Genomic DNA, 22,555 nt, shown 5'->3' with positions numbered 1-22,555 from the left:
CGCAAATTGTTAAATTTTGGGACTTTTGTATTCTTTTGCACATTCGGGGGGTGCGTCGCACCCCCGCACCCCCCTGGCTACTGCCCTGAAAGGAAATAATGATCCCTTTCAACACTAAACAAGGTAAACTCAAAGAGATACATTTCCCAAAGTGTCTTTGTTCCAGCATCCAAAACGGACCATCATAATTGTATACCTAAGAGGACCTCTGCATATAGCTTGGCTTGGATGAAAATCGCCTTGAAAATAAACCCAGCAATGAGAGGAATTGGCAATTTTGGGTCTCTTTTAGAAATTGGCAAAATCAATAGTCTTTCAGCGCTCAGTGTTTTGATAAAGACATCTGTGGATAACTTAAGATCATACCGTAAATTCTGGAATATAAGCCTCTGCTAATGTATATGTGACCGTACACCACGAATGAGCCATAAATGTCCTCAATTGTATTCCGAGTTACAGTGTAAAATGGGCATGAAGGTCATATTCATAGGTATTTCAATTTGGTGCTACGTGTATCTCATTAAATGAGGTACACGTAGCACCAAATTGAGGTACCTATGAATACGACCTTCATGCCCATTTTACACTGTAACTCAGAATACAATTGAGGACATTTACGGCTCATTCGTGGTGTACGGTCACATATAATCATCATTGAAATAAGATAATTGATATATTGGCACCTATTTGGCGCTATACATGTAACTACTCTACTATATATTGTTTTGGCGAAAGGTACATATTAAAAGTGATACGATATTGCATAAATGTTTTGAAGAAATAAAAGTACTTTTGTCTCAAGTGTAGTTTGGAACAGGCAATTGAAATTTTTTCTTCTTGTACTATATTATAAAATAAGTCACATATTGATGTGAATTACGTGGCTCTTACAAAAGAGGGTCAAAATATCTCTATTCTAACTTACACCGAACCCGGGCACCGAACTGCTCTGAAAATATCAGTAATTGTGAAACAAATTTAAGTTCATAGTACGGGATTCGGAATGAGCCATACGATTGCATAGAAAAAACAAAATATTTAAAAATATTGCAATATTTATGCTTAAAAGCATAACTAATTTTGAAACGTAAAAACAAAGAACCAGCAACGATAGTTGTACTTGTTTCCTTTCTTTGTGTTTACTATGGCACTTAGAATTACTCACCGTTTGAAATTCGAGAATACAGGGTGCTATATGCTTTGTGTGGTTTGTCGAAGATTATAATCACCTATCTGAATCAATTATATCTCTGACACAATTATCATTGTTTAAGGTGGTACTACACCCCCTGATAAATTTTGTGACCAATTTTGCATTTGTCTCAAAAAATATAAACTACACACTGGTAACAAAAGTTATGTATATTATAGGGACAAAAAATCAAATTCACTGAAATTTCAGTGATTCAAGGCAAGTGGTTCATGTTAAGAAATCAGGTACATTCTATAGTGGTACCTCTTTTCTTATCATAAATAACGTACCGCTTGTCTTGAGTCACTGAAATTCCAGTGTAGTTACTGGATTCCTTGCTCCTATAATATACATAACTTTTGTTACCATCAGTGTGTTATTATTTTTTGAGAAAAATGCAAAAAGAGTCACAAATTTATCAAGGGGTGTAGTACCACCTTAAATCATAGGCAAAGTCAAAATCATACACACACGGTACCAACAAAACCTTTTACAGCCATATTCTCTCGTCTCAAAAAATAATTGCACACTTCAACAATAAATAAATATGAATACGTATTTAATAGATAAGCTTTGGTTTATTCTTTTATAATGTCATAACCACGGCAGGAGCTGTGTCTTTGCCTTCTGTGTGTCAGAGAAGTCTCGCCATCCTATATATTGCACTCACAGTGCGCGAAAGTCTGCTCTGGTTACGCCGTTTTGGAATGCATGGATCGAAAGTTTAAAACTGTGAACACTCTCTTTTCTCCAGCATAACTCTATAATTTGGAACAGTTCTGATAGGCAATGTTAAAGTTGGTTCAAGTTCTGGTAACTCATTGTCACGTGGTGCTCTAATGCTGAAGTTCTGAAGCAATCCAGCTACAAAGAGGAAGAGTTGCATCATGGCTAACTTCTTACCGAGACATTCACGTCCACCGATCGAAAATGGCATGAAATATTTTGGTGTTGCACACTGGCCGTCGCTATTTATGAACCGTTCTGGATTAAAAAGAAAGAGAGAATAATATTGTTTATAGGTAATTGTATTGTTAATTGTGTTTAACAAAATGTTTTAAGTTACTCAATGCCAATGATCACTTCATCATTTACCCGTTTTTTATCAGCTCCGACTCAATGACCCTCCCCCCATTTTTTAGAGGTTTACCCCAAATATGCACATTTTTGCGCGCAAAGCGCACATCTTGAACAAATTTAACATTTTCATTGGTAAATTTAGCTTCAAAGTTGCAAATTTCACAATATTTTGCAAGTTGGGACTTTTTTAAAGTGATAATTAAACGGGTGGAAATTTTGTTTTTTGTAAAAAAAAAAAGGCCTATTACGGTAGAAATTGCAGTCTAGATATTCACCTGGTTTAAACTGTGACGGCTGGTCCCAGAGGTTTGGGTCATGGTGAACCCACCATAGATTGGTGATAACTGTAGTGTCCTTGGCTACATCAAATCCACCAACACTAAATGGATAATGCACAAAAACATAAATAAGTATTTCTAATCATGATAACTATCATGTATTATACATGAATAAAAATTCCCTTTAAAGGGAAAGCCAGCTTCAATGCAGAAGATGCCTTGTAATTAGTTTGGGTGGTGGCATTTTAGGATCACTCTTTTTATGATCCATCATGTTTCATGACAGTCCACCAAACCATCAATGATGAGAACATGCACACAGAAACAGCAAACCAAACAACTCCTATAACTTCCTGTCAATTAATTACTCCAAATTGTTCTGTCTTTTTTGTCTTTTCTGCCTTTTAGGCTACCCTTAGCTCATTATCAATATAAAGAAATGCAGTTTTTAGTTAATTGGCTAAATACGGCCATCCTTCTTGCCTTATACATGCACATTCATTTTATATTAATTCGCAATTCGGAGTTTTTACTCTGGTATATCTGCCTATGCATGTAATGTTTCCATTTGTAAATTCATGTTTAATTGTGCTAGTGTGCGATGCGTAATCTTCTTTCCCCTGTATATTGATATATTAAGAATACGATTAAGCATCATTAATTTGATCTCGTGCGCTAGTTTGTAATGTTTGAATGTCTCCATGTTCCAGTGTATGATGCGTAGGCCTTTTCCCTTGTTTGCATGATTATATTAGGCCGGCGGGTAAGCATCATTAATTGATCTCGTACACTGGTATGTAATGTGTTGTTTGTACTGTTTACCCCGCATGACTGCTCATATCCATAAGTACCAGACTTGAGTCCTGTTTATCAGGGACAGTCTGTGTAGCTCAGTGGTAAGAGCGCTCGCCCGACAAGCGAGAGGTCTGGGGTTCGAGTCCCCGCACAGGCAGGTATGTCCGGAGTTTTTACTCTGGTATATCTGCCTATGCATGTAATGTTTCCATTTGTAAATTCATGTTTAATTGTGCTAGTGTGCGATGCGTAATTCTTCTTTCCCTGTATATTGATATATTAAGAATACGATTAAGCATCATTAATTTGATCTCGTGCGCTAGTTTGTAATGTTTGAATGTTTCCATGTTCCAGTGTATGATGCGTAGGCCTCTTCCCTTGTTCGCAATTTATACTTAATATAGCACATTATAAAATGTATAAAGACTGATATTGTTCAATTATAATAGGCCTACATGTATATAAGGGACGCACCATTAGATTCTCAGGGTGGGGCCCAGGGGGGGTGGGGTAGGAAGTTTTTCAAAAAAAAAAAAATTCACCCACTACATGAGAAAAAAAAAAAACTTTCCCCACCAACACTAAAAAAAAAAAAAAAACCTTCCCCCACCTAACTGTGTATAATGCATGAAATTAAAAAAAAAAAAACTTGCTGCCGAAAACTTCAGCGCCTTCGGCGGCGAAAAAATTTCTTCCCTGACCCTAACTTCCTACCCCCTGAGTATCAAATGGTGCGTCCCTAAATTATACCCATATCAAAAATAGGCCCTGAAATTGCATCGAATTTTTCCCGTTGAAAAGACCAAACTGGTGTTTAAGATATAAATTATTTCATAAATGACATTTTGAGTCATTTTTATCCATAAAACGATACAGATTATAGGATATTTTTACTTTGACTTTTACGTCCATAAAGGTTTTAATCATGTTATCAATACACTCACATCTCATGCTGTGCTGATCTCCAGGAGGTCTGCGAATGTAAATCTAAGAACGCCTGATAACAAGGATTCTATAATTTTCTTTCGTTGATATGCTGTGGAAACTATTATAGGCCTGGCATGAACTTTTAATGTCATATTTCCTTCAAACCATAACTTTTGAAATTCTCACTCGTTTTCATTCGTTGAAACGGCAAAACATACTTTCTTTTTCTTACAAATCCAATAACAGGTCTATTATATATTTTCACCATAAAAAGTTCCGCAAAGTAATTCAAACCAATGCTAGTACCCCGTAATCTCTTTAGCAAACAAAGACGATCTCCGAATTAGATCATAGCCAGCTAACGCTGGCGAAAACAACATTATGAATGTGGTGCATTATTGGATATTGAAGGCAATACGTCATGCATAAAGATATCAGGCTGTGATATAGGCTATGTCTTCAAAAATATAAGGAAATTTGAAGAAAGGTCATTGTTGGATTAAATTATACAGTATAGTATAGTATAGTATAGTATAGTATAGTATAGTATAGTATAGTATAGTACAGTACAGTATAGTATAGTACAGTACAGTATAGTATAGTACAGTACAGTATAGTATAGTATAGTACAGTACAGTATAGTATAGTACAGTATAGTATAGTATAGTATAGTATAGTATATAGTATAGTATAGTATAGTACATACAGTATAGTATAGTATAGTATAGTATAGTATAGTATAGTATAGTATAGTATAGTATAGTACAGTACAGTACAGTATAGTATAGTATAGTATAGTATAGTATAGTATAGTATAGTATAGTATAGTATAGTATAGTACAGTATAGTATAGTATAGTATAGTATAGTATAGTATAGTACAGTATAGTATAGTATAGTATAGCATAGTATAGTATAGTATAGTATAGTATAGTATAGTATAGTATAGTATAGTATAGTATAGTATAGTATAGTATAGTATATACTTAGAAACAAAAGTGTTATGTGCAAAGATATCTCAAAATATTATTCAAATTCAAATACCAAAAATATACTTCTGAAGTTCTTGGTAAAACACAAACCCACTGGTTTGGTGCTAAGAATACACAAAGGCCAATGTTTTGGTACAAATGTGCCAAGATAATCAACTTATAAGCAGAGAACTTATAATCAACTTTTAAGTATAAAACTTATGTAATCAACTTAAGTATAAACCTTATAATCAACTTATAAGTAATAAAACTTCAAATCAGCATCTGGTTATGCATCTGAAATGTGCGATATTTTTACCGGATACAAAATTAAGCGAAATCTAGCAGAAGTACAGATTGAAAGACAAGATAACCTTCCACCAATCGAGCAATATGGTACTCCCAATAACAATTATAATACGAGGATTATGATTACAAGGCAAGCCCTTTAGTATGGAGGTTTGAATTGAGAAAATCAAACATTGAAACAGATAATCACTATTATCTTTACTTATTACATTTAAACTTCTAAAAGTTTGAAATGAAAATATTTTGAACAAGTTGATGGAAAGGTTGGTCGAATGTCAGGACAAGGTAAAAATTACCCATCTCATTTGAATTGTATAAGTAAATCTATGTTTGAGAGAATTTCCAGGCACAGTGTCACAGATTCAGACTCGGGTACATGTATACCATTGTATACACTCGACCCTTGCAGCCGTTGTCCTACCTAAACCTCATAGTGAAGTTCGAACAACATACTCAAAATGTGCCCATCATCAGACACACATAAAAAAATATTTGGACAATTCGTGCGGGAGCAATGTTCACTGGCGCAGTTGCCCATATCTTTAACCCCTTGGCTCTTTTAACAGGCTTAGGTCACACTCCCCAATATAATTTGTAAGTTGTAGGGTGCTCGCCACTCTCCAACATACCGAATCCGTTACCTCTCTATAAATATTTGCTGACGATAGAGATAAAGCCGCTTTAGGATGCCGAACACTCCAATCAACCGGGGTTCGAACCCCGCACCATTGCGCCAGGGTCGAAGCCTGTATGCTTACTGCAAGGTCCCCTAAAAAGACATGCAATGACATAGTATGCCCTTTCTTAGGTTTATTATAACATTCATGGTCGCCGGGCTCTAAGACACGGCCTCGAGCACTACCGGGTACACGAGTGGGTACTTCTTGCACTATGATTTGGTTTGGACTCGAACAGTGACCCTAAAACCTCGATTTTAAATTTCGCTTACCTTGTGTCGCAGGTAGTCTTATGTGGTGCATTTAATGAGGATAGAGAGCTGTGTCGCAAAGTTTCCAATACTATTGCTTCAATGTAAGCTAATCTTTGGCGATCACCCCAACATGGAAGACGGTTATAGACGTTATTATCAAGGACTGATTGAGCCTGTCTTTGAACCTGGGTAACAATAAATATGAAAGAACAAGGAAGGGTGAAAAATTGTGTCGCATAAAAAAAAGAACGTGTTTACGTCATGTTTTATTTAAATTAGTATGATGCAACTGTACGCTGCAAACACAGTGTTTAGCATTTAAGGTGGTACTACATCCCTGGTCAATTTTGTGCCTATTTTTGCATTTTTCTCCAAAATTATAGCGCATTGGTGACAGGTAAGATAATTATGTATATTATGGGGGCAAAGACTACAACTGCACTGAAAATTCAGCAACTCAAGGCAAGTTATTGATTTATTGATCAAATATTGGTTTTCCCTCATTTTTGAATGTAACTCCCCTCTTGTTGTCTCTGCTGAAATAAAATTTCCAGTGCAGTAGTTGCAGTCCTTGGCCCTATAAAATACATATCTTACTTGTCACCAATGCGCTATAATTTTTGAGAAAAATGCAAAAATAGGCACAAAATTGGGCAGGGGTGTAGTACCCCCTTAAACACTTTTCCAAGCAGATTCTTGCCTTCACTTTGTAATCATGTTTTATAACACTAAGAATGTTTAGAGTATTGATGAATAATGTTTAGCCATTGATGATTATTCAAAGACATGGATACTCATAGGTCTATATCCCGGGTTTATACTTACTTCAGGATTATGCAGGAGATAAGCCACTACCCATCGCATCGTTTGCAAACTGGATTCGAACCCGCCAGAAAACACTTCAAACATCCACATGATAACGTGATTTTCTGTCATCATAAACTCATCTCCAGAGTGCCCATCGTTGACTTCTTTCATGACCTGTAGAAACGCGTCTGTAAGGTCGCGAATGTTATCAGGATCAAATGTGTCTAGATGTTCTCGATATTCTCTTCGCACGATCTGGTCTTGGATGGAGATGATTTCTTGAATGGTACGAAGTCTTTTCAAAGGTAGAACCTAAGTGGGATTTTAAGAAAAAAAATCAAAAGCAATTAAAACATGTTATAATTTTGGTATCTTCAACACAACTTTCTAAATCATTCCGAAAATATCCTTTCCCGAAAGAATAACAGAAAAACAAGAACACATTGGAGATGGTAGTGGAAGAAATAGGTAAATACCAAAACACAGTTTTTATGTGAATAAAATGTCCCAATCTTTTCAATTTTTTTCATAGGTAGCCACAATGCGTCACCCGCAGGCCGCAGCACTTTTTTTAGAGGGTGAGCAAAGGGGGATGGGGGAAAGGCAATTTCTAAGGGAGGAAAACTTTGATGAAAATGGTCAAAATGGGCTAAAAAGTACAAAAAGGGCCTTAAAATCTTAACCATCAGGCGGCCAGGATCCCACAGGGATAAGGTGGGGCAAGACTTCTCACTGGAGGGCAACTTATATACTCTTGCCCCTGGCTACGCCACACTATATATACGAGCATAAATAAAAACTACACAAGAACTATATAAACACCACAATTTTCGAGAAAGAAAGATTTTCTGATCAACAGCTTTTATACAAACATATGGCCTGCATCATTTCTAAGAACCAACTTCTTCCATGTCTACAATTAATTAGTAATAAATGAAATCTTCTGTTCTGTTTTGTCGAAAGCTTTGTCAAGACATCTTACATCCATGACGATAACGAACTTTAAGATTTAGATTAAAGATACTTTTCACAGAAAAACAAATAACAAAACAGCAAACACAATAACATCTAGCAAACACCCCGACAAACAAGAAAACAAACAAACATAAATTGCTTTTACTTACTCTAAGCACTGGAAACAAATCTAGTGGGTGACCTGGGCTCAGCAACTCTTTCAGTCTACTATTTGCATCCACAAACGCCGTCAATTCTGGGTCAGTTTGATCATATCGTTTACTAAAAGTCATATTACAGATTACATTGATCAAAGATGTGGTCAGATCTTCTTCCACCAACACCTCCTGTTCTGGCTTTCTTGCAATGGTTCCCAACCAATCTTCTATTTCTCTCTGTATCGCAGTCTCTGCTCTTGTCAAGGACCCATCTTCAAACAGCGCACCAGACTTGAGATGCTGTCGTAGAGCAGAAGCTGTGTTTTTGCGATGGAACTTCCAAGCAGGCGACGAGTCCCCAAAGGCAATCCCACAGTTTCCTTGCGATATTAAACTGATTGAATACATGAATGGTCTTCCTGCAAATTGTCCCGATTTGCGAACAAATGCTTCACGAATAGCTTCGGGACTGCTGAGAACTAAAAACTGCTTACCGGCGACGTTCAGTTTGAAAATGTCACCAAATCTTGCGGCAAGATCTTTGAACACCAACCATGGTGACTTTCCACTAGAGAAGAGAAATATGGAGATGTTTCCTAGGAAGGGCAGTCCTGGTGGTGATGGTGGCGAGTTCTTTGCCCGACGTTTCTTACTTAGCAAGAATGTTGAGATGAGAAGATGCGTTACTAAAGCTCCAGCAATATATAATAGTACGTCTGTTATCCCTACAGCCATTATTAAAAGCTGATCTAGCGCGAATTACACTTTTAAAAATATTTTTGCTGGTCTATCAAGTTTCAAATTTAGCAGTATTGGCTTTGACAGAATGCTTTGACCAGAACTTTGTCTATCGTTACTATCAACCAAGCCAAGATCCTTATGAATGAACCACAATCACAAACAGATATTCCGTTTATAAAGAAAACACCTGATTCACCCGCCACACAACAAAAAGATAATCGCTGAGCGCTGTGATTGGTCAATGCACTCTCCTATTGATAGCACTACGCTGGCCCTTTTGGGAAAAGGTGACAACAACCATTTAAGAAGCACTTTGCTTTTTGTAACATAATATGGTGCAACTAAATACCATTGATTTTATTGATATCTTTAAATTAAAAATGGTATAGAAATGTTTAGAAAATAAACATTGCCCTGTAAGGAAAAAAGCACATCTATTATTTAGTTCAATAAATGTTGGCGATGGGAGCTATTAAGAAGGAAAATTAGGGGATTAAGGGTTCAATTGAAATTAAATATCGTATAATGCCTATGATAATTGTTGTTTCGGTTGTTGCGTTCGATTTGTGTTGCATTGAAATTGCACCATTTAGCTTACTGTATGCCCGGGTACTTTGTTTCGTATAGTACACAAAAATACGATTTTCATAATCCAAATTGCAATTGTTCCATAAAAAACTTCGAAAAAAATAAATAATGCAAATTTCCCTTTCAAGATCAATCAACGTCCTTCGAATGATATTTTGAAAGCAAACCGGAAAATAAATGTGGCTATATTTTGTTTTTAAATCAAAAGCAGAGCTGGCTTTCCAGCAATTTTCTTATCGATATTCTTTATATTTTGATGAGTTGTATTTGCCTAATCTCAAGTCGAGAAAAATGGATATAGGCCTATCGGTTTTAAGCGGCCCCTACAAGTTCAATTTTATTTGGCAATATCAAAGACTATAGGATATACAAAATCTACCATTGGGCAATAAAAATTGAACCTGCCCGTATATGGGCCGATCTTCTTCTTCGTATTATACTGCTCAACTTCCCAACGAAGAGGTAACACAAGCAGGGGTGTGGTGTGCGCAGTTAGTTTAGTCCTTCAGATGACTGTCCTGCTCACGCAGGTAGTCTGTGGTGGCAGCTTTAAATTGATCTGGGTTGGATATTGATGAGATGGTATCAGGGAGATTGTTCCAATCCCTTGTTGTTCGGTTTATTTTACTTCTGAACTCTTCAGTTGTAGACTAGGCCCTATATCATGCGTGATTATTTTAACAATAAAATAGAACCCCTTTAAACAATCGTTTTAATTATCAATATCGAAAACTGTGTCAGATTACAGATAGCGATAGCATTTTTGACTTGTTAGCCCAAAGATCATGGATTGATTGGATATATCAATACCTCGTACTTTGACATGCGAATTTGGCAACCATGCACGTAATAAGCTGCACTGGGCCTACGTTTCTCTAAAGTACAGTGAACCCAGTGTTGGGCCGGCCAGATTAAGGTGGGTGGCATTTCTTATTATAATCCTAATACTAGTAATCCCTGGCTAATAATAACTGCGTGGTCCTCCTTCTTGTCCAATAATCAATTCTGATTTACCTTCAAACATTATTAAGGGCTCGGATAGCAACGTTTGCACAGTATTTTTGTGGGACCTGAGAGTAGGTCTACATCAGACACACCAAATTGCATTCGGAATGCGCGGAGATTTTCTTCTGATATCAAATAGGGGGGCTATTTTTTTATTTTTTTATTCGCGATATAATACAAATTTTATTGCAAAATTATTAAAAGATCCTCGAAGTAAACTTTACAAGTCTAATGGTGTGTTATACTTAAAGTGTATGTACTGTGTAGCTGGTCAAAGGAAAAGCCGACCATCATTTGCCAAATTTGACCTCTCGTATTGAAGATGTACATTATTTCCCAAAAAGGACCTAAATATGTGTGGGTCTTTTGGGGAAAATGTATTGTACTATTATATCGCGAATTGCAAAAACAATTGATGTCAGAGCTCAGAAGAACATTCCTTGTATTCAGAATGTAATTTGATGTGTCTGATATGCTCTCATAATGTCCCACAAAAAATACTAAGCAAACGTTGCTATCCGAGCCCTTAAGAAGAATCGTGATTTCTGTGTTTCACTTTTGTATTGATTGTTTGTTATGTTATGTTATTTTGAGCAATTGCGATCTTTTACAGTCGAGTGCAGTTTGTCGTAATGTAGGCCTAAGTTGTTTTTGGGATATGTAATACCGTAAAACCCCGTCTACAAGGATATACCTAAGAAACGCCCTCAATAAAATTGGTTGCTTTTTGTATTTGGAGTTTGAGCAAATCTATACTGGCACTGGGTGGCTATGCATTCCATCTAAGTATGTTGTAACACCAATCAATTGTATTGACATAATAACGACTGTTTCGTATATCAGGATCGTATAGCTCAATTGATAGAGCGTGAGACTTTGGAACTGAAGAGATGCTGAAGAGAGCATGGTCCGGGCACCGGTTCCGTTTTTTCATTCTCGTTTAATTTTAACTTTTTGACATGTTCTTTTTATCTTTCTTCAAATCTACCTTTCTACTTTTAATTTTAGATGTGTTTTTTTTTTAAGTTTTTTTTTATAGTTTTTTTTAGTAATTTTGTGGTTTTATAGAAACTAGTAAAGCATTTATTCTAAATAAAAGCGAAACCCACGGTTAGACAGATGTGTTGTAACTACTTGTCTGTCCTCGTCTTTGCAATAAAAACCTATGTTGCACCTTTGTGCCATCACAATTCTTGAGGAATGGTAGGTAGGGTGCGTTTTTGGCTTAAGCACGATTTTGTTTCTACTTGAAATGAAATCAAAATAAATATTGTTCTGTTGCCACAATTGCAGTTTTTTCAATAAAAAAATAGATGAGGAATAATAATTATTCCATATTTGAATCTATTGTCCCATCAAGAATAGAGTGTCTTCAAAAACTTCAATCAATTCATCTGACAAAGGAAACTATTCTGGTCATTCAATTTTGTTTCGCTTGGGTTTCGCTTGCATCTGTTATATCACAGGCGTTGGTAGAGAAGGCACACTTCTCTTGCCTTCACCGAAGTAGTGATGTAAACACTAACATGATTAATTACCATACACTATTTTTTGTTCCACTTGAACCCATACTCATAGGCTATTCGCTGTCGATGTGACGTAATTAATCGGATTAACTACCATAGCAATTGATGAATACAATTTCGAATATATAGCCCTGCACTTCATCGTTCACGTGGCACCTATGCATTGAACCATAGTTGTCAAAGAAATGCTAATCACTCGCCATGTAAGATTAGTATTTATGAAAAGAGTGGTATTCAATCTATGTTTGGTGACATACGCGGGTGATTAGTGCAATCTGCTTGATGGTAGTTATTGCGATTATTACGTCACTTCGACAGCGAATTGTAATATAGACGAATCCAACAAGCCAAGTGATGGTCAGAATTTATTCGGCCATTATACGCTGGTGAAGTTACGTAATTAATCGGATTAATTACCATAGCAATAGGTGAAAACAATTTTGAACATATCGCGCTGCGCTACAAGCAGGTTACACTCATCACCTGTACTGTGTATGTCTGCAATCATAGATTGAATACAATACTGGTCTTTTCAAAGATACTAATCTTACAGGTGCAGCATGATATGGTTCAATGAAGAGGTACCGCCTGAACGTATCAGTGTATAACGCGGTATATTCAAAAATTGTTTTCACCTATTGCTATGGTAGTTAATCCGATTATTACGTAACTTCGCCAGCGTATTGAAATAAAACAGGAGGATGTGAGTTCATAAGGGCAATATCGGGGATTATAGGTCACAATCGATGTGGAGAGATGAGATGACAAAGGTGAATTTTGATGATTTTTACGATCGTCCGGATGAGCAAATCACTGAATGGGTCTTTAGTTCCCTCCTCTCCTTATCCTGCCAATATTATATGAATCAAAGTAAAATAAAGAAAAAATAAAATTAAACAAGAAAAAAAGACAAAGAAAAGAAACAATAAAAGAAAAACAATAGAATAAATTAAACTAAATATGAATAAAAATGATCACGAAAGGAGTCTTTAGAAAATGCAAGAAAATATAAATGAAAAGTTTGAACAATATTTTGTTTATAAAAGTTTGTGTGACCGTGATGAGGCTCGAACTCACCATCTTCCGATCTAAAGAACCAAAGTCTTATGCCTTGCCAAGTGAGCTATGCTCGTGAGATGCGAAATAAAGATAAAATAATACATTGTATACCTGCTTGTGTCGGTAAATGATTTGCTCAAATTCCATAATGATATAATATTGTGGAGGGCGCTAGCGTGAAATATGCTATCATCACAGTCGCTGCTATTCCTTATAGACGGGTTTCTACGGTACACCGAGGTCTCACTTATGTGGCCCAAGCGTGATAGAACTCGTCCTTTAAAGTCTCAACATAGTCTCCTACATGCTTACCAAATTTACCATATTTGTTTCGAGGCCATTTTAAACCTAAATTTAAACAAATAAATATATATATCAGCAAAGGAACCCAGTTCATTATGTTATTTTTAAACTTTCTCAAATTTCCCAAATTTTGGTCCAAACACTCGTCTTTTATTGGTAAAATTGTACAATGGACCCGCTGTAAATTTAAGAGTTCTCTCACCCAATATCCACTATTTGTTTCCAAATACCTATAGTGGTCACTCTTTTATATTATCCAGAGAGATGCGACTATTTTCACTTTGTTTGAAGAACATGAAGAATCGGAAAACTTCCCTTGTTGAATCAGAATGGTCAGAACGACCGTGGCAATGATCAGATCTATGCAATGATCAATGTTTGGAAAAGCACCTTTTGAAGTTTCAAGTAATTATTCTTTTCAAATGTGTGTTTCTGGATATCTGACAGAAGCTTGGAATTTGACAATGGTATTAGTCATTTGTTCCAGCTAAAAGTACATCCATACATTTTTAATTCCGTGAACATGATTAATAACAACCCTGTCCTGTTGGCAGACTTTGTTTGCTTGTGTGTTCAGTTTCTTCTCCTCAGATGATGTTTTTGTTAGTGTTGCACTTCTTTACAATTTGGTGAACCCCAAAGTGCCCTTCAGTTTCTGTCCTTTATATTTTTTATTGACATGATTGAATTGAACCAGGAGAAAATGACTGATTCGAGTCAGGCATAAACAGATAAATTATACTTCTGGCGCCCAATCTTATTCCAGGGCTGGTCAATTCTATGAATAGTATGCTTAATTTCATGATAACAAAGACGAGCTTCATCTAAATTGAGATATAAACAGCTTTATGTTGTTACAAATCTGCATAAAAGATAGATCAGGTCGGCAATGTTAACCTATTGTTCCAGGGATCGTACTGGTCAGATGTTGGGGCTATTGGCATAAAGTACAATGACCCGGTCTGATGTTCGATACCTGTCATATGGGTGGTCATTGGTCAATCGGATCAGGAAATTTGCTCAACTCTCTTATCGGATGATCGTACAACGCACATCTTCTCTTGGCTCATCACCATGAATTAAAGCCATATTATAACATTTTCATACAAAATAGATTATACATGTATTTCTTTGCCATAAAATGTCAGCTTTCACTGTCAGATATATCCCCTTTAAGTTTTAATTTTTAGCCGAACAATTAAGGGATCTATAAAGTTTACTTCGAGGACTGTTAAATATCAAACATTTTACAAATATTCAATTTTAATAATTTGTCATAAAATTTGTATTATATCGCGAATTTCAAAAAAATATTTGATATCAGAAGGACATTCCTCGTATTCAGAATGCAATTTGATAGGTCTGGTGTACTCTCAGCTCCCACAAAAAATACGTGAAAACGTCGCTAAATGTTAATATCCCATTCCTTAAGGCAAAGCAAAGAAAATCGGAATTTACTACCAGCAGCGCCGATGTCGGCAATACGTATCACTCCTTCGGTCGTGTTATGGTACGATTCTTTGTTGTGTACTCCATATTCCAGAAAAATACAGCACTAATTTTTTGGGATTAAAAAAAATATTTTCAACTTCTGCCAAATGAAACATATCTCAATCCTAATTCATTTAGTCCTAACTGGCAATAAAAGGTAAAATTCACTATTGCACAAATTTACGAATTAAGCGCAAAAAACATGCATTTTTAGTGTGTTTTTCACCTGTTGTGACAATCAAGTCTAAAATTTAAATCTTTGCATTCTAATTGTTGGAAAAGACATGTTTCATTTATATAACCAATCATTTAATTAATGTAACACAAAAAAGTGAAAATTAGAGCAAAGTGCACTCTCCCATTGATAGTTCTACGCTGGCCCTTTTGGGAAAAGGTGACAACAGCCATTTAAGAAGCACTTTGCTTTTTGTAACATAATATGGTGCAACTAAATAGCATTGATTTTATTGATATCTTTAAATTAAAAAATGTTTAGAAAATAAACATTGCCCTGTAAGGAAAAAAGCACATCTATTATTTAGTTCAATAAATGTTGGTGATGGGAGCTATTAAGAAGGAAAATTAAGGGATTAAGGGTTCAATTAAAATTATACTTCATACATTTTAAGTCGGTGGTAACCAGTATTTCAAAAAAGGTGTAGCTTTGAATTGATGTGATGGGATTCAATTTTATTCAATATTATGCTGACCAACAGGTCGTTCTACGGTGTGACGATTTAAATTACTATTCAATATAAAATGGTCTGAGAAGGCATTGAGACAAACACTATGCATGTTAAATGTTGCAAAGGTTAATGGATCGAAATGAAAGAGCAATATGGCCAAAATCATGAAAATAGGGCAAAATTGTAAAAAAATTCGCGCTTCGCGCGCGCATTCAAATGGCAAAATTCATATTGATCTGTGGCTAAAATAGTCTGAAATTGATTTTTTTTTTCGGAACAAAATATGTTAGTCCCCCTCTATATTATACGTGAACCAAAACTTGGCCACTGACTTGAGTGCACATGCCTTCCTCGGCATGTGAGTTCAGGCCTACAAATTTTGGCCTGGCCCAGGGCCCCCATAAGGTAAATCCGCCCTGGTTAAAAGGGCCCGTATTGCTCCTTGCTCTCTTGCCAAGCTATAGAACCCCGTGACCCTAAAAAGACCCTCCCCCAAAAAAACTCCCTACACGATCATACAGGGGTACATATTAAAAATGCCCAAAATTCACTGAACAACTTGTCGAATTATTCGTCTGGGTCTAAGGATCACAAAAATGTAACAAATTTACACGTATAAGACATTATAGTGACCAAGTTATGAGGTTCAACAGGTCCAAGGCTAATTTGCATGTTATACAGGGTTGAAAATTAAAGTTCCTCCGATTTTCGTAAAAATGGGGGGAAACTGTTCCTCAAGTTCAAGGGATTAAGGAAAAGAATAGTTTTTACTATCTGCGATGTCAAGTTTAGAAGATAGATGATAAATAAATACAAATTCCATTGAACCCAGTGGAATCCTACATATCGTTTGACTCTTTGCTGTGTAACATGGTAAATAGACATCGCAGATAGTGCAAACTGTTCTTTTTCTGAAACTTTTAAGCTAGGCGAACAATTTGCCTCAATTTTTACGACTGAAATGGTATAGCAACAATGACTTTTGACCCATACACAACAAGCAAATCGACCTGTGACCTTTTGTGCCCCATAACTTCCTACCGATAGGTCGTACACGCACAAACATTACATTTCTTGGATCCGTGGGGTCAGACGCATAATTTGACATGTTTGAATGTCTTATTGGAATAAAATTAATTGTTGCCCCTATACGGTCCTATGGGGTAATTTGGGGGCCTTTTTGAGGCTCGCGGGCTCAATATTGCTTGGCAGACAATAGATTCGAGCGGGGATTCGAGTTCAGCAAACCAAAATTAACAAAAATATGTTAGTTGCAAACTTTAGGCCCATTCTCCGATAAAGCGTTCAAGTTTGGTCTCCGGAATGACAAAATGCCAACCACAAAGAATTCATAAAATTCATTCAGGATCGTAAACTTTAATAGTTTAAGAACACAAAACAGTGGATGGGTGATTTTTCAACACTACTTCATTTTTGAGCAATATTACTTGTACGTATTGGGGGTAACGTATCAGTGGTAACGTATCTGTGAAACCCTTTCCCATCTTTGTCTTAATCGTGCAAGTGTAAAAACTGACCGACTTATTACCCATACTTGATCAGTCATTACCCAATGTGCTAAAGTCTGGTATGGTATTTGGCTTCATTTATCACAGCGTTTTTTTCCGAGGGGAGTAGAATTTAGGTAACGTATCTGTGACGGCATGAACGTAACGTCAGGACTTTTTGCCATTAATAGACCTAATTTTTTTTACTTTGAAACCATTGTGTTATGTTCCATATATATAATATAACTATGGAGCCTGATTGATCCATCACATATGAGAACATTCATCTAGCCAATTAATTTTACAGATTGTTATCCATTAGAAATATGGTAACGTATCTGTGAACAATATTGGCGACATAGTCTGAAAGACCTGTTGGAAAAATTTAATAATCTGTGTTGTGATGATTTATACTTTATAATTAGGGCATGATACCAGCTAATGAAAAGTACCTATAATCCATTATATGCGCGCATGTTTAGAGAGCAGGGACACATTATACACACCTTGGCTGGCGACATGGACATGCATAATCAGCTTTATTGTTTTATACTTTCTAGGCATGTTACAACCTCTAGCCTCACACATTTTAAAAAGCAACTCCTAAGTATAAGTTATATTAATAAAATTTATTTCTTTCTGACGAAACAAGTCTGAATACGACTTGAAACTATGGGCGACACATAGGCCTATTTGGCATTTTGAACACTTTATCGGAGAATGTGCCTTTAACGCAAACTTGCCGCTATAGGAACATGATTTTTCCAAAATAGAACCAGTCTAGTGTTCGACTTATTTATTTTCGTCTTAAGGTGGTACTACACCCCTTGATAAATTTGTGACTATTTTTGCATTTTTTTCAACAAATAATAACACACTGGTAACAAAGGTTATGTATATTAATAGGGGCAAGGAATCCAGTTACTACACTGGAATTTCAGTGACTCAAGACAAGTGGTACGTTATTCATTATAAGAAAAGATGTACAGCTAGAATGTACCTCATTTCTTAACAATAATAAACCACTTGTCTTTGAAATTTCAGTGAAGTAATTGGATTTCTTGCCACTATAATATACATAACTTTTGTTACTAATGTGTAGTTATGTTTTTGAGAAAAATGCAAAAATAGTCACAAATTTATCAAGGGGTGTAGTACCGTACCACCTTAAGCATATTGTCAATTTTTTTCTAGCTTTCTTCAAGATTACGTTTAAGTATCCCTACAATGAAGAATCACTTTTTCGAAATCTTTATAGAATATTTCGAAAATGTATCCCAACCTCTCTGAAAAAACCCACAAAAATCTTTACCCCACCCCCTATAAATTCACCACCCCGGGGTACACATAATTATAATTATTGCACCAACCCCTATACCACTTTCTCATAATTATATGCATTGATTCCTAAGATTCGTACTTTGTAATGCTGATATAAATTTCAAAACTTGTCGATCACCATAAACTTTGTTGTACTTTTAGGTCACTGTACTATTTCCAATGTAAAAGCTCTTATCATAATTTCAATATGAATATCTATTATTAAGTGTTCTTGGCTATCAGTTAAATAATTGTGCAAACAGTAAACATGTCCTCGAAGGACAACCACTGGCCGCTTCTTTGATGTTTTGTTCAACTCATCTTCTATTGTAAAGTCATTATTCGGAGTAAGATTTTCTTTTGAGTCATCATAATTACTTACTTTTATTGAAGGACCTTAAGCTGTCTTAAAGGGCTATCGCCTCTATGGTTGTTACATGTGTAAAAGAAACAAGCAGGGTGGCCCCAGGGAGGCTCAAGCCGATTATCGATAATATTGACTAATATTTTCGATATTCTGAACACTATTTCAACAGTTCAAACTATATAGATATTGACGACTTGTGTAAACTGTTGAATTCAAACAGGGAAGGTGTTGTTTTCCACCTTCTTTGGTCGCAAACAAGACAATTAAGGTCTTATGCAGGGTCTTATGAATTTAAAAGTACATTATGTTTTCACAACTGGCGTCGAAATCATGAAAAACAGGCGGGGAAGGTCATATATCAGAAACGGGGCTACGAAGACGGCTGGTTCAGATTTCGTTCAATTTTATTGGGCAATATCAAAGACCACAGATACAAGAGTGGATTCAAAATCTACAGTGACGCCGACAAGGGGGGTAAGGGGTGCGTTACCCAGGACCCGGGGCCCGTAAAAAGTATTAAAAAAACCCGTAGGGCCTACTTTACTATGGGGCAGTAAAAGCAAACAAAAGGGACCTCAAGGGCCCGTAAAAAGTGACGAAAAGATACCTTATTATTAAGGCATCTTTTCTTTGCTTTACGATACGTGCCAACAAAGGTCTTTTTCTCGTCCATTAAGCTTAAAGGCCAATATTGGAATGTCATCTTTCCCTGGGTAAGATCATGACACCAGGCCAGCACATGGCCAGAGGGTAACATGAATAGGTTTGTTTCACCTTGAAGGCAAGGATAGTCTTGCAAATATGGGCCAACTTTCCCCTAGGCTGTCTAATATGCAATGAATTAGTTGGACTACAACTGGTATCTACTGGTCAATTTATACTCCTATTTCCACATCTGTTATTTTTATATGGGCCTTTAAGGTATCTATCTCTTCTTTGATTTTTACGGGCTCTCCGAGGTCTTTTTTTTTTCTTTTTACGGGTCCAACTTGGGTATCTTTTCTTTGCTTATTAAGCTTTTTTTACATGCCCACTAAGGTCCATTTTCTTCCTTTTACGGCCTACGGTATCTTTTATTTGTCTTTACGGGCCCGTTGCCATAGGCGTAGATCCAGGGCGGGGGTAGGATGGGGTATAATAAGTTCAATCTGGGAGCAAAAGTCGATACTTCGAATTGCCAATTTTCGCGCGTTCCGCGCGCATTTGTCCAATTCAACGGTTCATAGGCCTACTTGATTATTTAGCTTCAAATTGGCAAATTGTTTGCACTTCGCGTGGAAATTGTTAAGAGAAACTTAATCTGGGAGCGTTCACCTTGCCCCCGGTTACATGGCTCTCGGGTAGCCCCCAATGCCCCGCCTCCCGAAAATAAAAGTCCTGGCTGTTTTCCTCCCATACACTTTCTGAATAAAGTTTACTTCGAGGACTGTTTTTCATAGCAGCCTTAAGGGGATACTACACCCCTCGACAAATGTGTGTCTATTTTTGCATTTTTCTCAAAAACTAATAACACACTGGTAACAAAAGTTATGTATATCAAAGGGGCAAGGAATCCAATTACTACATGGAATTTCAGTGACCCAAGACAAGCAGTTCGTTATTTATGATAAGAAATAAGGTACCGCTAGGATGTACCTCATTTCCTATCATATATACTGAACCGCTTGTCTTGAGTCACTGAAATTTCAGTGTAGTAATTGGATTCCTTGCTTCAATAATATACATAACTTTTGTTACCAGGGTGTTATTATTTTTTGAGAAAAATGCAAAAGTAGTCACAAATTTACCACAGGGGTGTAGTACCCCCTTAAGGAAAGAAAATTAGTTTTGCATTCCAGGACCTCATTACTCTCTTTAGATCATTGTCATTGCCTCATTTAGATAATGTCATATACCGAGAGAATCTTTATAGGCGACGAGACTATTCTTTCGTGATATATCTCATCTTAAAAATGGATTATGATTTTTGTCCTCCGAATATTCTTTAAAAAATATTATTGAACACGCACAATTTCTTCCACTTCTTTTTCTGTGTTATTGCTATAAATGCCCCGGTTCACAGCCAGCGGTGTACTTTAATTTGAACTGTATTATCATATAGGGCCACGATGATAAGTCTGTGATTAATATTTACTATGATCAGTGAAGATGTGATTATCGGTTTAATCAATTGAATTTAATACTCATATCGAACGAAGTCTATCTGTTATCACGGTAGGCCTATTTATTTGGTGTTTATTGTTTACCATAGGACTAGTGACGCAAAATATGGGGCATTGTACTTTTTTGTACTTTTAAATGTCACTCGATATATTGTATAAAAGACCCGATGTTACAAAAGTGATTTTCAATTAAAAATATTTCTTTGTTTCGGCAGATGAAACATATATCCAGCTCAATCATATTTTAGTTCGACCTTAAACTAGGAATAAAAGTTTAAATTCCACACGTTCAATCAAAATCTTATTTTGCATCATAAAAACGGTGGCTCTTTTCGGCGGGAATAAGTAAAACATGATCAGTTTCGCCGTCGATCAATATTAATGAAACGAGGAGATAGGAAAAGTGATCCCGCCCGGTAATCAAACCCAGGACTCTGGCCCTGGTCTCAACTAATTACTAGCTCCTAGTTTTGCACATTTGACTATGCCCCTGGTTCCCAAAGTTGAAGCATTCTAAATCAAGACTGAAAGGCCCATCCCTCTAACTTCACCCCTGTGGTTACAAATCATTCTTGTTCCTCCCCTTAAACCATCGTCCTTAACAAGGATCGGTGGAGTAGGCGGTGGTTATTTACCACCTCTTTAACAATATGTGCATGCAGTAATAACGCTAAAGAAAGTGACCAAAGGCTTCTGTGTAATTGTGCATGTGGGACATTTATCCATTGTGCTCGTTTTAACCACTAACGATAACTGCAAACCCCAACTTACCCGGGAGTATATAGGGTATACAAAATGCTATCAATTCAACAACCTTCAGGTGTGAGGTTGACATCCAGATGAATTTACAAAGTGCTCGAATGAATATCATATTGATAGTGTCTCTCTGATTACAATATTCATTACCTTCATATTATAAACTAAAAAAACCCCGATGAAAATCAGATGTTTAGAATTATTTCAGCTTATTTCGGAGTAAAATAATGGTTATATACGCCCAACATTACACTGAACATAATGGAAAATAAGCTATTTTGTAGGTTCGCGGAGACATGTCATTGTGATGTCATATGAGGCATGTTGGTACCTATTTAAAACCCACACATATGTACCAAACAAGAAAGTTTTTAACTTTCCTGGTACCAAATAAGCATGCATACAATATTTCGATAATCAAGGGTGGCAACTATAACCGCCCTTGGTAAACGGTGTTACCAAAACAAGTTCATCAAAAACATGAGCTCATATTCTAAGACGAGGCTTAATTCAAATCAAATAAAGGAAAAGTTTATATTTCGTCACTTTGTTGGTATCAATTAATGAAGTTCTGAAAAAAAAATAAAGCAATGCATAATTTCTCCAATTATACATCACTGAACAGGAATGAACCCTAAGGTA

General features: G+C 36.3%; 1 protein-coding gene across 1 annotated transcript; it reads right to left on the bottom strand.

Annotated features, from left to right (window-relative positions):
* Nucleotides 1-677: 677 nt before the first annotated feature.
* On the bottom strand, nucleotides 678-9,268 carry LOC140138450 (steroid 17-alpha-hydroxylase/17,20 lyase-like). The gene is made up of 5 exons (XM_072160342.1): nucleotides 8,414-9,268; nucleotides 7,308-7,601; nucleotides 6,501-6,667; nucleotides 2,548-2,651; nucleotides 678-2,176 (listed from the first exon to the last, which is right to left on the bottom strand). The coding sequence occupies exons 1-5, from the start codon at nucleotides 9,134-9,136 to the stop codon at nucleotides 1,917-1,919; spliced, it is 1,548 nt and encodes a 515-aa protein (XP_072016443.1). The 5' UTR covers nucleotides 9,137-9,268; the 3' UTR covers nucleotides 678-1,916.
* Between the last annotated feature and the right edge of the window lie 13,287 nt (nucleotides 9,269-22,555).

The sequence above is a fragment of the Amphiura filiformis genome, chromosome 17, assembly GCF_039555335.1.
Source record: "Amphiura filiformis chromosome 17, Afil_fr2py, whole genome shotgun sequence".
NCBI classification, from domain to species: domain Eukaryota; kingdom Metazoa; phylum Echinodermata; class Ophiuroidea; order Amphilepidida; family Amphiuridae; genus Amphiura; species Amphiura filiformis.
The sequence above is the reverse complement of the archived record's forward strand: the minus strand, read 5'-3'. Positions and strand labels throughout refer to the sequence as shown.